General features: G+C 39.7%; 1 protein-coding gene across 5 annotated transcripts in view; it reads left to right on the forward strand.

Annotated features, from left to right (window-relative positions):
• The window catches only part of GANC (glucosidase alpha, neutral C), a 73555-nt gene that overhangs the window by 42640 nt on the left and 17012 nt on the right, over positions 1-13903 (forward strand). For 3 of the 5 annotated variants that reach the window (XM_047739030.1, XM_047739033.1, XM_047739029.1), the window contains exons 15-19: positions 2412-2555; positions 4261-4357; positions 9361-9462; positions 11141-11384; positions 12987-13051. In XM_047739030.1, the coding sequence (XP_047594986.1) occupies positions 2412-2555; positions 4261-4357; positions 9361-9462; positions 11141-11384; positions 12987-13051 (652 nt within the window). Of the gene's footprint in view, positions 1-2411; positions 2556-4260; positions 4358-9360; positions 9463-11140; positions 11385-12986; positions 13052-13903 lie in introns of those variants that run through there. The other 2 variants (XM_047739031.1, XM_047739034.1) reach the window with 2 other exon arrangements.

Consider the following 13903-nt stretch of genomic DNA (forward strand, 5'->3'; position numbering starts at 1 on the left):
GCTCTTGATAAATAATACTTGGATGAAAACACAAGGATGGCACCCACATTATAGACTTTAATGGCCAGGAAAGGTGGCATATTAATTACCAAATGCACAAAAGCTGTGACTTTTACCTCCATTATAATAGACTCTGTGACATATCAAAGTACTTAATAAGACATTTGTATTTTCAAATTAATACATAAATTTTACATAAAATAATATTCTATAGCTTATTTAAAGATGATGATAGGGTATTTATGAGAATATCTTGCAAAGTGTAATGTGACATTAAAGGTAAGGTTTAGGGGTGCCTGGGTGGCTCAGTCAGTTAAGCATCTGACTTTGGCTCGGGTCATAATTACAGAGTCTTGGGATCAAGCCCCACATCAGGCTCCTGGCTCAGTGGAGAGCCTGCTTCCCCCTCTCCCTCTACCTCTGCCCCTCTACCTGCTTTTGCTCTCTCTCTCTCTCTCTCTAATAAAAAAACAAAATCTTTTTTAAAAAGGTGTAATAAAACTTGAAATTAAAAAGGTATAATAATAAATCAATCCTTAAAATATTCTAAGAACCCCAGAGAGGTCACCCCAGAGAGAATGGTTTTCAGCCAATTTTGAAGAGGATAGTGATGCCTCCTATAAATTGAATTATTTGCTATGTGCCAAACTCTGTGCTAAGCAGTTTCTCTACATTTTACCATTTCATCTTCACAAATACTTCTGAAGTTGGAGCTATAATTCTAACCCCACAGATGAGGAAATTGATATATGAACAAGTTTCAAACCCTGCTCAGGGGTGCCTGGGTGGCTCAGTGGGTTAAGCCTCTGCCTTAGGCTCAGGTCATGATCTCAGGGTCTTGGGATCAAGCCCCGCATCATGCTCTCTGTTCAGCAGGGATCCTACTTCCCCCTCTCTCTCTGCCTACTTGTGATCTGTCAAATAAATAAAATCTTAAGAAAAAAACAAACAGAACCCTGCTCAGTTAACCCATGTCAGTAAGTGGTGGACCCAAGATTTGAATTCAGTCTGTTTGTCTCTCACATCCGATCTTAACCACTAAACTCTGGTTCTCAGTATCGTGTATTAGGACACAGAAAACAACTTAGAGCAGGGATACCTAACAGGCGAAATCTGGCCATGTTCACTCATTTCTCTACTGTCTGTGGCTGTTTTCACACTATATCAGAGTTGAGTTATTGAAAAAGAGGCCTATAGTCAGCAGAGTAGAAAAAGTTATCCGGCCTTTCCCAGAAAACATTTGCCAACCCCTGACTTGGAGAGTGCTACAGAAAGGGAGTTAAAGTAGTTAAATATTTAGAAAGCATATAGCCTTGTTCATGTGTATAAGCCTGACGATTCACAGACCTGTACCCCTGGGGCAAATAATACAGTGTATGTTAGTAAAAACAATTAATAAAAAAAGTATACATGTTTAGAAATAGTTGAATATAAAGAGTCAAAAGAATATACATGAGTCTCCCCTAGGCATTTGAACAACTGGCATGTGTGTGAGAAAGCCCATGAACTCTGTGGCATCCCAGAAGGCAAGCCAGGCCCACTAAGAGGGTGTTACAAGGGCAGGACTTTTAGAAAGTAATGGAATGAGCTTCCTGAGGGACTCCCTGTCCTTGTTGCTACTGAGTCACATGCTCAGAGCCCAGGGAGTCTATAAAAGGGATTTCAACACCATGTTAACTAGATGACTCAGCAGCCCCTTCCTACTCTAAATTGAAAATTCTGTGTAGAACACAAACTCTAGACCATTTCAAAGTAGGGACACCTGGGTGGCTCAGTCGGTTAAGTGTCTGCCTTTGGCTTAGGTCATGATCCCAGGGTCGAAGGATCAAGTCTCACATCAGGTTCCTTACTCAATAGGGATCCTGCTTTTCCCTCTACCTGCCGCTCCCCCTACTTGTGCGCTTACACTCTCTCTCTCTGGCAAATAAAAATAAAAATCTTTAATTAAAAAACAATCTTTCAAAGTATTAGAAGGAAGGCAGAATCTTATCATGGAAAGCTTTAATTGCCTTTAGTTAAGAGTTGTAGCAGATGATGGATGTTCTAGAATCTAAATGTCATCATTCACAACCTTTCCTGTATGAGGGTTCGCCAGAGTAAGTCTTGGAGTGGGCATGCTGGGCAGTTGTATTTCACAGACAATACCACACAGCATTTTTTCATTCATCGACAAATATTTACCGGGATCCTTCTGTGTTCAGCTACTGTTCTAGGTGTTTGGAATTTATTATGAACAAAATTCCCTGCCCTGTGGATCTTTTATTGTAGCACTGGGACAAAAGAGAGAGCGTAGATAAGAAACACAGTAATAATAAATTAAATGGAGTATACAAGAGGAATAGGGTGGCTTTCATATTAACATCATCAGTATAGGAGTATTGCATTGACCAAAGAAGACATTTATTTCCTAGGGATCTACTGACATCCTCTACATATGGAATGACATGAATGAGCCCTCCGTATTTAGAGGGCCAGAGCTAACCATGCAGAAGAATGCCATTCATCATGGCAATTGGGAGCACAGGGAACTTCACAACATCTATGGTTTTTATCAGGTAAAACATCCATAAAGAAGCCACTTGGACCCATGTGCCCCGCCTTTTGGGTTGAAAGTCATTTGTAATAGCCGTACTATGTTGTTCATTTCTTTTTGTGTGACTTTTCTGATGACTGCAATGGATCTTACCAGGTTGTAGCCAATGCAGGACTTATTTCTTTCTTTGCACCCTTTTCTTTCTCTAATGATCTTGATGAGTTAGGAGATTAATGGTACCATGAAAGATCTTCCTTGACAGGAGTCATTAATAAATAGCATTGGATACCTCAAAACTTCTTTTGAAGTAAAGTAGGCAATGTATAATACATAAACAAAGGCAATTAAAACAAATGTTTTAAAATTTTACAAATGGGGCTTCCTGGGTGGCTCAGTTAAGCATTTGCCTTTGGCTCAGGTTATGATCCCAGGGTCCTGGGATTGAACCCTGAGTCAGGCTCCCAGCTCAGCAGGAAATCTGTTTCTCTCTCTTCCTCTGGCACTCCACGCCACTCGTGCTCTTGCTCTCTCTCTCTAATAAAATCTTTTTTTTTTTTTAAATGAAATTTCACAAATGTCTAAAATGGCAAGTCTCATACCAGGGGAATAAGATTTAGAACATAGAGGGGCACCTGAGTAGCTCAGTCGTTAAGCATCTGCCTTTGGCTCAGGTCATGATCCCAGGATCCTGGGATGGAGCCCCACATTGGGCTCCCTGTTCAGTGGGAAGCCTGCTTCTCCCTCTCCCACTCCCTCTGCTTGTGTTCCCTCTCTTTCTGTGTCTCTCTCGTCAAATAAATAAAATCTTATTTTAAAAGATTTAGAACATAGATGTAGAATTTCTAAAAATAGGGGTTGTTTTTTTTTAAGATTTTATTTGACAGATCACAAGTAGGCAGAGAGGCAGGCAGAGGGTTGGGGGGAAGCAGGCTCCCCGCCGAGCAGAGAGCAGATGCAGGGCTCAATCCCAGGACCCCGAGGTCATGACCTGAGCTGAAGGCAGAGTCTTAACCCACTGAGCCACCCAGGCACCCCTAAAAACGGGTTTTTAAATGTAGAAAGCCTTCATTAACTACTTAGCCTTCCCATTAGAAGGTGGTAGAATTGTCTTCCATTTGCCAATCACATCCAAAACATTAGTCAGTTATTATTTGCCCTAATTGATATCCATTGTTCTTTCTTATTTTCACTGTGACTATGTTCCTGTGGCCCTCCCACCAACTGGTCTATTTTCCAGTGTGAGCTACTGGCTACACATAGCACAGTTCAGATAGTATGTGTTTACTTCTTTAAAAGTCTCTTGCTATAACTGCAAACTACTACAGAGAATTTTCTTATGTAAGCCAGGTCCAGTCATTTAACCTCTCTGAATCTCAGTCTTTTGTTCTCGTTTTTTTTTTTTATCAATGAAAATAGTCAATCTCAGACGTCTATAGATTATATGAGAAAATTTTATAAAATACCTAGTTATAATAAGCATTGAATATGTTAGCATATTATTTACTATTTTTATTTCTATTTTGATCAAAGATAATTTTCCACTCTTAATAGGGGAATTTAGAGTAGTTTCATTACATCATGAAAATTATTTGGTGGATTTATTTTCATATTTCCCATGTTACCTTCCCACCTATTTACTTTTGTATGTCCAGTAGCTTATTAGGGATGTCTGCACAATGCTCTAATCTGATCATCCCTTTGAAATTTTTTCTCCTTTGTCTTTGTAGCAAATGGCTACCGCAGAAGGACTAATACAACGATCTAAGGGAAAGGAGAGACCCTTTGTTCTTACCCGTTCTTTCTTTGCTGGATCACAAAAGTATGGTAAGGAATGGCACATACGATCAGAATTAAACCTAAATTAGCAGCCTTTTTTTTTTTTTAACCATTTGTGGCAATTGGGCACGCCTTTGATTGTAGCAAGTGACATGCCCTGAAGTATGCCTTTTGTCCTGTGAGACACATCTATTTTAATAAAGCTTAGTTACTTATTTCCCATTGAAGAAATGGCCACTTAGTTGCTGGGAGAATGACTTCATAGTATCTCAGTTTGCTGGGATGGTCATCTCTGATTCTGTTCAATTTGTCTAAACCAGGGAAAATACACTTCTTAGACATTCCCTCAACCACCTGTTTCACTTAGCCATGACTTAAAATAGACCTGGCTGTTGCTTCTGGTCTGGGTCATCTATAACTGGATTCATTTTACTAGCTAATGCAGATCTAATTCAACTTAGCCACCTTTCAGCAGGAAGGCTATTTTAAGTCCCCTGTTTAGTTAAGTTAGTTAAGTATTTTAGTTATTAATACTGTTAAATTAATTAAATTAAATTAATATTGTTGTTTAAGTATTTTAAGTCCCCTGCCCATTACCTAAGTAACTGGGAGCTTAGGTCCTAGTTTGAAGAATCCAGCCTTTACTGTATTATGGACATTATTATTTTCCAACCCTGAAAACCAGCCCCTGGGGCACCCTTCAAAAGGCCAAAATACTGTCATCTCAGGCAAAGATTCATGTGCAGAAAGATGCTCACCACATTGGTTCCTGAAGCAAAAAATGAAATAAAATACAAATAAAGGAATATTTATAAAAATATGATATATGCATATGATAGACTATTTTAAGACTATTTAAAATTGTAGCCTCAGGGCACCTGAGTTGCTCAGTGGGTTAAAGCCTCTGCCTTCAGCTTGGGCCACGATCTCAGGGTCCTGGGATCAAGCCACGCATCAGGCTCTCTGCTCAGCCGGGAGCCTGCTTCCCCCACACCCCTGCCTGTGTCTCTGCCTACTTGTAATCTCTGTCAAGTGAATAAATAAAATCTTTTAAATAAAATAAAATAAAATAAAATTGTAGCCTCAATTGCATGAGCAAATGTTTGTGACATCATGATAAGTGGGGGGAAAAAAGCAGAATGCTTAAATGTGTTTGTAGTATATTATCATGATTTTGTTTTAAAAATATAGATAGGAATCTAAATTAGTAAGTTTAGGGGTGCCTGGGTGGCTCAGTGGGTTAAGCCTCTACCTTTGGCTCCGGTCATTATTCTAGGGTCCTGGGATCGAGCCCTGAATCGGGCTCTCTGCTCGGCGGGGAGCCTGCTTCCCCCTCTCTCTCTGCCTGCCTCTCTGCCAACTTGTGATCTCTCTTTGTCAAATAAATAAAATCTTAAAAAAAAAAAATCAGTAAGTTTAGTACCTTGGTGATTATGAGTGATTTTTAAATTTTCTTCTTTTTACCTATCCCTATTTTCCATGTTCTCTACAAGTGTCATTTTTAATCACTAAAAAAAGTCAAGTGTTTTTAATGAAAACACTTTTAAGTGGCAGTTAAAAAAAGATGATAAAAGATATGCATACTAAGTAATCTCTGATCCCTTAAATATTGGCCTACTGCCTAGCCTTCAGTGCTCAGTGTGAAACTCAGCCTGCCCCGAAGTGTGGCAAGTGACCCATTGCAGAGAACACTACTGTGTCAAGTGTTAAAAGCTTAGACTGATAGAGAGCGCTTCTGACTGAACACCATATGAGACATGAAAAGATCTGCATGCTTTTACATGAACTTTCTTTCTTTTTTTTTTTTTTTAAAGATTTTATTTATTTATTTGACAGAGAGAGATCACAAGCAGGCAGAGAGGCAGGTAGAGAGAGAGGAGGAAGCAGGCTCCCTGCTGAGCAGAGAGCCCGATGCAGGGCTCGATCCTAGGACCCTGAGATCATGACCTGAGCCGAAGGCAGCGGCTTAACCCACTGAGCCACCCAGGCGCCCCTGAACTTTCTTTCTTAATGAGAATACCACCGTGTCGACTTCGAAATCATTTTATCTCATTTGAAGTCAAGGCGAAATTATTAGAGTATCTTTAAAAACAAAAAAACAATCACTCGAAAAGATTCTTCTTTGCTGCCCATATAACAGCCAAAAATTTCTGTGGAAGATTAAAACAAAAATAGCTACCAAAGCTATTTTGATAGAAGATAGACAAAAATGCTTCAGGACTAATCTAGATTTAGTAAAACAAGACTTTTTTTTTCTTTTGTGGATCTCTTTAATGGTATATAATCTATCTTCACAAATTCTTTTCTATTATACAGAATCAAGAGCAGTGGCTTTAGAGTCAGACTGCCTGAGCTTAGTCCTGCCTCTACCACATAGTAACTATGTTACTGGGGGTATAATAGAACCACCCCTATTTGCCATATTTATGTCATCTGTAAAATGAAGTTAAATAGTGCTTACCCGGTAGGGTTGTGATGATTCAAGTGGGCTACTACAGGCAAGGTAGACTCACCTGGCTCAGTAAGGGCTTGTAAGTGTTAACTATCTTTTTTGCTACTATGATGTCTCCTTTATGTAGTCTGTACCACTCCTCTTAAATTATAGAGGGGTTTGTTTGTTTGTTTGTTTGTTTGTTTGTTTTTGAGAGGGGGTAGAGGAATAGACATATAAATCAGTGGGACAGAATAAAGAATCCAGAAAGAGTCCAACACAGATATGATCAATTAATTAGGAACAGAGTTGCCAAGGCAATTCAGAGGAGAAAGGAGTTTTTCAATAAACAGTGTCAGAACACTGAATAAGGAGTTGGGGGGAGGAAGGAGAGGGAAAAAATCTCGACCCTTACCTCTCAGTACCCAAAAAGTAATTCGAAATGGAATATAGACCTAAACTATAAAAGCTAAAACAAAAAACTTCTAAAAGGAAACACAAAAAAATCTTTGTGATTTTGAGATAGAAAAGATTTCTCGGATAGAACACAAAAAGCATGAACCATAAAAGGAAAAGAAGTGCTAATCTGTATTTCCATCAAACTTAAAAACCTCTACCCTTTCAAAGATATTTAAAAAATGAAAGTCAAGCCACAGATTAGAGAAAATATCTGCAATATACATATATATCTGTCAAAGAACTTGTATCTAAAATATATAAAGAACTTTTACAGTTAAAGACATCTACTTTTGGGGCGCCTGGGTGGCTTAGTGGGTTAAGCCGCTGCCTTCGGCTCAGGTCATGATCTCAGGGTCCTGGGATCGAGTCCTGCATCGGGCTCTCTGCTCAGCAGGGAGCCTGCTTCTCTCTCTCTCTCTCTCTCTCTGCCTGCCTCTCTGTCTACTTGTGATCTCTGTCAAATAAATAAATAAAATATTAAAAAATAAATAATCTACTTTCAAAAATAAGGAAAAGATTTGAATAGACACTTTACAAAAGAAGACACATGAATGATCAATAAATACATGAAATGATGCTCAACCTTATTAGTCTGTAGGGAAATACAAATTGAAACCACAGGGAGACATCACTACACATCCATTACAATAGCTAGAATTAAAAAGACTGATACTACCAACTGTTGCCAAGAATGTAGAGTGACTGAAATGGTCATGTACTGATACTGCAAAAGCAGTATAGCCATGTGCCAAACACTTTGGAGTTTTCTTTAAAAAAAAAAAAAAGATTTTATTTATTAGAGAGAGAGCACAAGCAGGGTGGGGGGCAGGGTGCTGTGGGGAGATGGGGAGAGAGAATCTTAAGCAGACTCTACACTGAGCACAGAGTCTGATGTGGGGCTTGATCTCATCACCCTGAATTCACCATCTGAGCTGAAACCAACCGACTGTGCCACCCAGGCACCCCCCGTTTGGAGGGTTTTATTTATTTATTTGACAGATCACAAATAGGCAGAGAGGCAGTCAGAGCGGGGCAGGGGTGGGAGGTGGGAAGCAGGCTCCCCGCCCAGCAGAGAGCCCAATGCAGGGCTTGATCCCAGGACCCTGGGATCATGACCTGAACCGAAGGCAGAGGCTTTAACCCACTGAGCCACCCAGGTGCCGCTGGAGTTTTTTAAGTGTTCAACATACACTGAACATAGACCCACCAATTCCCCTCCCAACTAGTTACCCAAGAGAAATCAAAAACGTACGTCATGCAAAGACACAAATGTTTATAGCAGCTTCTTCATAATAGCCAAAACTTGGGAAGAATTCAGATGTCCCTCAGTAGGTGATTGGATAAACAACTTGTGGTAGATCCATATATGGAATACTATTAATCAAATAAAAAGAAATAAGCTACACCATCATGCTGAGTGAAAAAAACTAGAACACAAAATAGTATGTTTTATGTTACCGTTTATATGAAATTCTGGAAAAGACTTCAAGAACTCAGATCAACAGTTGGGTAAAGTGGAGGATTATTCACTACGAAGAAGCGCATGTAATCTTTTACAATTAAGGAAATGGTTCTGTACTCTGTGGTGACAGTTACAGGTTTCAAAACTCACCAAACTCTTCACTTAAAATAGGTACATTTATTATATGGTAAATTATATTTTAGTAAGGTTGATTTTTTTAAAAAAGATTTTATTTCTTTATTTGACAGAAATCACAAGTAGGCAGAGAGGCTGGCAGAGAGAGAGGAAGGGAAACAGGCTCCCTGCTGAGCAAAGAGCCCAGTGCAGGGCTTGATCCCAGGACCCTGAGATCATGACCTGAGCCAAAGACAGAGGCTTAACCCACTGAGCCACTCAGGCGCTCCCAGTAAAGTTGATTTTTTAAATGTTTCTCCTAAAATCAGGCTGGAGTTATACTTCAGAAAAACAAGTGCCATTTCAGAACATTTTTCACAAAATGTGAAAAGATTTTAAGAACTTCACATTAGAAGATTAATATATTTTCATTGCAGAAACCAGATTTATATATTTTAAGGTCAGAAAGAAATGTTTTCCCTTATATTAACTTGTCTATTTCAAATAAGGAATCTATGAAATTGACTGCATGGGCTGATTTGTGATTTTTTTTTTTTTTTAATACCTTGTTACTGGTGATCCAAGGTGCTGTGTGGACAGGTGACAACACAGCAGAATGGAGCTACCTGAAAATTTCTATCCCGATGTTACTCACCCTCAGCATTACTGGGATCTCTTTTTGCGGAGGTAAGATGATATCTACAGGCTTGAAGTGAGAGAAAATAAAAAGCAAGGGTGTTTTCCGTCAAGGCTGGTCATAAGTGCCTTCTCATTAGCAGTTTCCAGGAGGGATAACTGTGGGAACAAGAAAATGAGGAAAGTGAAAGGACGCTTCCAGTTTGTCTTGTCTGAAATGAGGACATGAAATAAAGTCATCAGAGAGCCCGAGTGCTTCTTTCCCTCTTTTTCTGATTCCTCCTTAGATGCTCTTGAGAACTGAATTTCTTTTCCTGAAACATACCTTTTCTTCTTCAAAGTGAGAAAAATGGAGAGTACAAAGAATTTAGCAAATCAGAAATCAGCCTTACAGAAATGCTTTTTACTCAGCAGGTTTAAAATTCTATGACATATTTTAACTTAAAAAAAATATATTCTCTTGGGAAAGATAAATTTAGTTAAAATACGATTCCCTGATGGACTGCCTTCCCTAAATCCTAGTAATTCTCTGCAGATGAGAAATCTCAATATGGAGGGTGCTCAGCATATGAAGTTCCCGTTGCTCCTTGTTTTCTGTAGGAATAGAAGTTAACGTCACTTTTTTTTTTTTTAAGATTTTTTTTTTTTATTTATTTGACAGACACAACGAGAGAGGGGACACAAGCAGGGGGAGTGGGAGAGGGAGAAGCAGGCTTCCTGCCAAGGAGGCAGCCCCATGTGGGTCCTATGGGGGACCCCAATATCACAACCCAAGCTGAAAGCAGCCGCCCAACACCTGAGCCATCCAGGCACCCCTAACATCACTTTTTGATAGATGTTTTTCTTATGGCATTGGTCCACATACAAGGAATATGTATCCTGCTTAAGGACTAAACATGAAATGATACCTAAAATTTCTAATTCTGATTGTTTTTCTTTAGTTCTACAATTTTTATCTTGCTTGAGCTACTGCTTTCAAAAGGAAATCAAGGGGTGCCTGGGTGGCTCAGTTGGTTAAGTGTCTGCCTTGGACTAGGATCCTGGGAATGAGCCCCACCTCCGGCTCTCTGCTCAGCAAGGAGCCCACTTCTCTCTCTCTCTCTCTCTCCCTCTCCCTACCACTCGCCCTGCTTGTGCTCGCTCTCTGTCAAGTAAATAACATCTTAAAAAAAAAAAAAAAATCAATTGCCAAAACCCCCACCACACTACTAAACACAGACGTAATGAATCAGGTCAACATTTTGCAATTTCTGGGTTTGGGAACATACAGAAATGTTGATCTTGTAGTAAAACCTCTGACTTTTTTTTTTTTAAGATTGTATTTATTTATTTGAGAGACAGAGCACAAGCAGGGGGGAAGGGCAGTGGGAGAGAGACAAGCAGGCTCCCCTCTGAGCAGGTAGCCCAGTGTGTAGCTCAGTGAGGGGCTTGATCCCAGGACCCCGGAAGGCAGATGTTTAAGGAACTGAGCCACCCAGGCTCCCCAAACCTCAGACCTTTTGATAAGAGAGGATTCAAAGAGAATATAGTCAGATCCCCCAAACAGGCAAAGTTTTTAAATATGTGCCCCCTAATTTCAGGCCACAGTGTTGTTCTGGGATTTTATAAGTGCACATACAGCACATTTGTCCTGGCAGTCTTCAAGACCTGGGTGCAACGTTTGTTAGAAGCCTGGTTGCCTCACTGGGCCTCTCTGCCTCACTCAGCTTCTCTCTCACTGTCTAATCAGCTGACGTAGGCGGCTTCATTGGGAATCCGGAGGCAGAGCTGCTAGTGCGATGGTACCAGGCTGCAGCCTACCAGCCTTTCTTCCGTGGCCACGCCACCATGAACACCAAGCGGCGGGAACCCTGGCTCTTTGGGGAGGAATACACCCGGCTCATCCGGGAAGCCATCAGGCAGCGCTACACCCTCCTGCCCTATTGGTATTCTCTGTTCTACTGCGCACACGTGACAGCCCAGCCGGTCATGAGGTAAACAGGCTTCACCGGTTGCGGGCTCCAGCAGCCTGCAACACCAGAAAACCCCCTGGCCATTGGGGAATGGAGTAATTACACCGTGATTTCAAGAGAAAAGCCATGTGTTTCATCAAGTACCCTTCAGATTACTGAGCACCAACTGTGAGCAGGGCCAAAGAGTTAAGGTCTAAGAAAAACCACATCCCTTGCTACTTTGTGATTCAAGTGTTAATATTTGAGAGGAGACCGATTTTTCAAAGAAAAAGAAGTGACCGTAACTGAATTTGCTGTTTAATCCACAAGAATCCTCTCATGAAGAATAATTTATTCTCCCAGTCTAGGCTCTATCTTACCTTAGGGTTAAACCATTCCAAGTTTGAGGTGAACATTTTTCCCAGTGTGTAAATTATATTCTGATCCTATTTTAGAGGCAGGATGTGAAAAAGCAATTTTCTAGGTTAGAGAATAATGCAGAGACACACATAATACAATGAGGCTTCCAGATCAGCTGATCCTAAACCTGGCTCAGATGAGAATCACCAGGGGAGCTCTTTAAAACTGTAGATTCCAGGGCCACACCTCCAGATATACTAGGAATCTCCTTGGGTAGGTCTCAGGATCTAGATTTGTTAGACATTTCCCTCGTGATTCTAGACATTGACCAGATTGAGACTACTGCTTCGTTACTTCTATTCAGTAGGAAAGGGATACATTATTACAAAGGCTAGTGAATAAACTAAAAGTAAGTTTCTCTTACTAAAGAATACCCTTTACTCATGAGGTTGAAAAAAATATTAGAACCATTAGGTTGATATCCAGATGCACAGATATTGAAGATTTTATTATCCTTTAAGCCCAGATGCCTCCTAGATAGTTGTGTAAAACAATAATTAAAAAAAAAAAAAAAGGGACACCTGGGTGGCTCAGTTGGTTAAGCAGCTGCTCAGGTCATGATCCCAGCGTCCTGGGATCGAGTCCCACATCGGGCTCCTTGTTTGGCGGGGAGCCTGCTTCTCCCTCTGCCTCTGCCTGCCATTCTGTCTGCCTGTGCTCGCTCACTCTCCTCTCTCTCTGACAAATAAATAAAATCTTTAAAAAAAAAAAAACACACACACACACACAAGTTTCTCAACCCTCCAAAACCACTGCCTGCTTGAAAACAAGTAATACCAATTCTTTTCTTTTAAATAGATAATGATTAAGGATACATGAAAGGCTGTGGCAGCATGAAAACATGGCACAGATTTTGTATCATTATAAACTATGGTTTTACAAACAATTTGTTCCATGCTGAATGTGTTAAACATTTGATTTGTACAGAACTCTTAATTCTGCCTTCAGAGTAGTACTTAGTACTCAACAATCAGAAGGAAAAATTATGGGTACCAGAATTCTCAATCTTTCATTGGAGCATTTCAGCAAGTAAATAGCTTTTTCACATTAGAAAATATATAGTAATCCTACCAGTTGCTCATAAAATCTTAAATCATGAAGAGTCTTGGCTATTTGGTTTTTCCAATTTCCTTTGAGTAATTATAAAATTGAAATTATAAGTGATTTAACCGCAATAAAACATCTAATGATGTTGAAATAAGAATTTTTTTTCTCTTTCCACAGACCTCTGTGGATAGAGTTCCCAGAGGAATTAGACACTTTTGGGGTAGAAGATGAATACATGCTGGGTGAGCATTTCTTGATTAATTATTGTTATGATAAATGCTGTAATTATGTTTTTGTTACATTTCCTAGTATAAGAGCACTAAAGAAAAATAAATCCCTAGTCTCAAGAAAACTAAAAAATAAAAGTAAAAGAAATTCTGTCATTAAGATTTTTAGTATATTAGTGGAATGATAGCTCTCTTCTGTGGAATGATAGATCTCTTCTCACTTCTCATGTTGTTAACTTCATATAAATCCATTCTATTTGTGGACACAATTTGAGATTCTTGTTCTGGGTCCACTCCTGAGCCTAATGATACCCCTATGGAAGTAGAAAACAGTAGACCAGATGGTCACAGTAAAGACTGAGAGCTTATTTCATAGGTAAAATACAGTAATTGGTGGTGGTGGTGGTGATGGCCTCTTTTTAAACAAGGGTTGACCACCAAATCCAGGATATGGAAGTTTATCATCTCGGAAATAGGACTCAAAAACCAAGCTGAACAGAGAGTTACCCAAAAGATGCATTCTGTTTCTAAAAAGTGGAAATCAAAATGTAAAAAGCCTAGTGCTACCTCTCCCTTCTTTCTTGGGTCTCAGTTTAAATAGCTGCTCCCTTCGAGAAAAATTCCCTGACCAGAATTGCTTCTAATAGCTAATTACACCTAACTAGTCAAACTCAGTCCCTCTTATTAGATAAATTTCATTCCATTTTGTGTTTTTGCCTTTTTGGTATTTGTCCTAACTCTAAATAAATTATAATATCTGTCTTTACTGACTGCAAACTCCATGAGGACAGGGACATTGTCTTATTTGCCACTGTATCTCCAGAGCCTAGCATAATACCTAGCACTCACCTGGAACTCAGTAAATAT

Source organism: Lutra lutra, chromosome 7, assembly GCF_902655055.1.
Source record: "Lutra lutra chromosome 7, mLutLut1.2, whole genome shotgun sequence".
Lineage (NCBI taxonomy): Eukaryota > Metazoa > Chordata > Mammalia > Carnivora > Mustelidae > Lutra > Lutra lutra.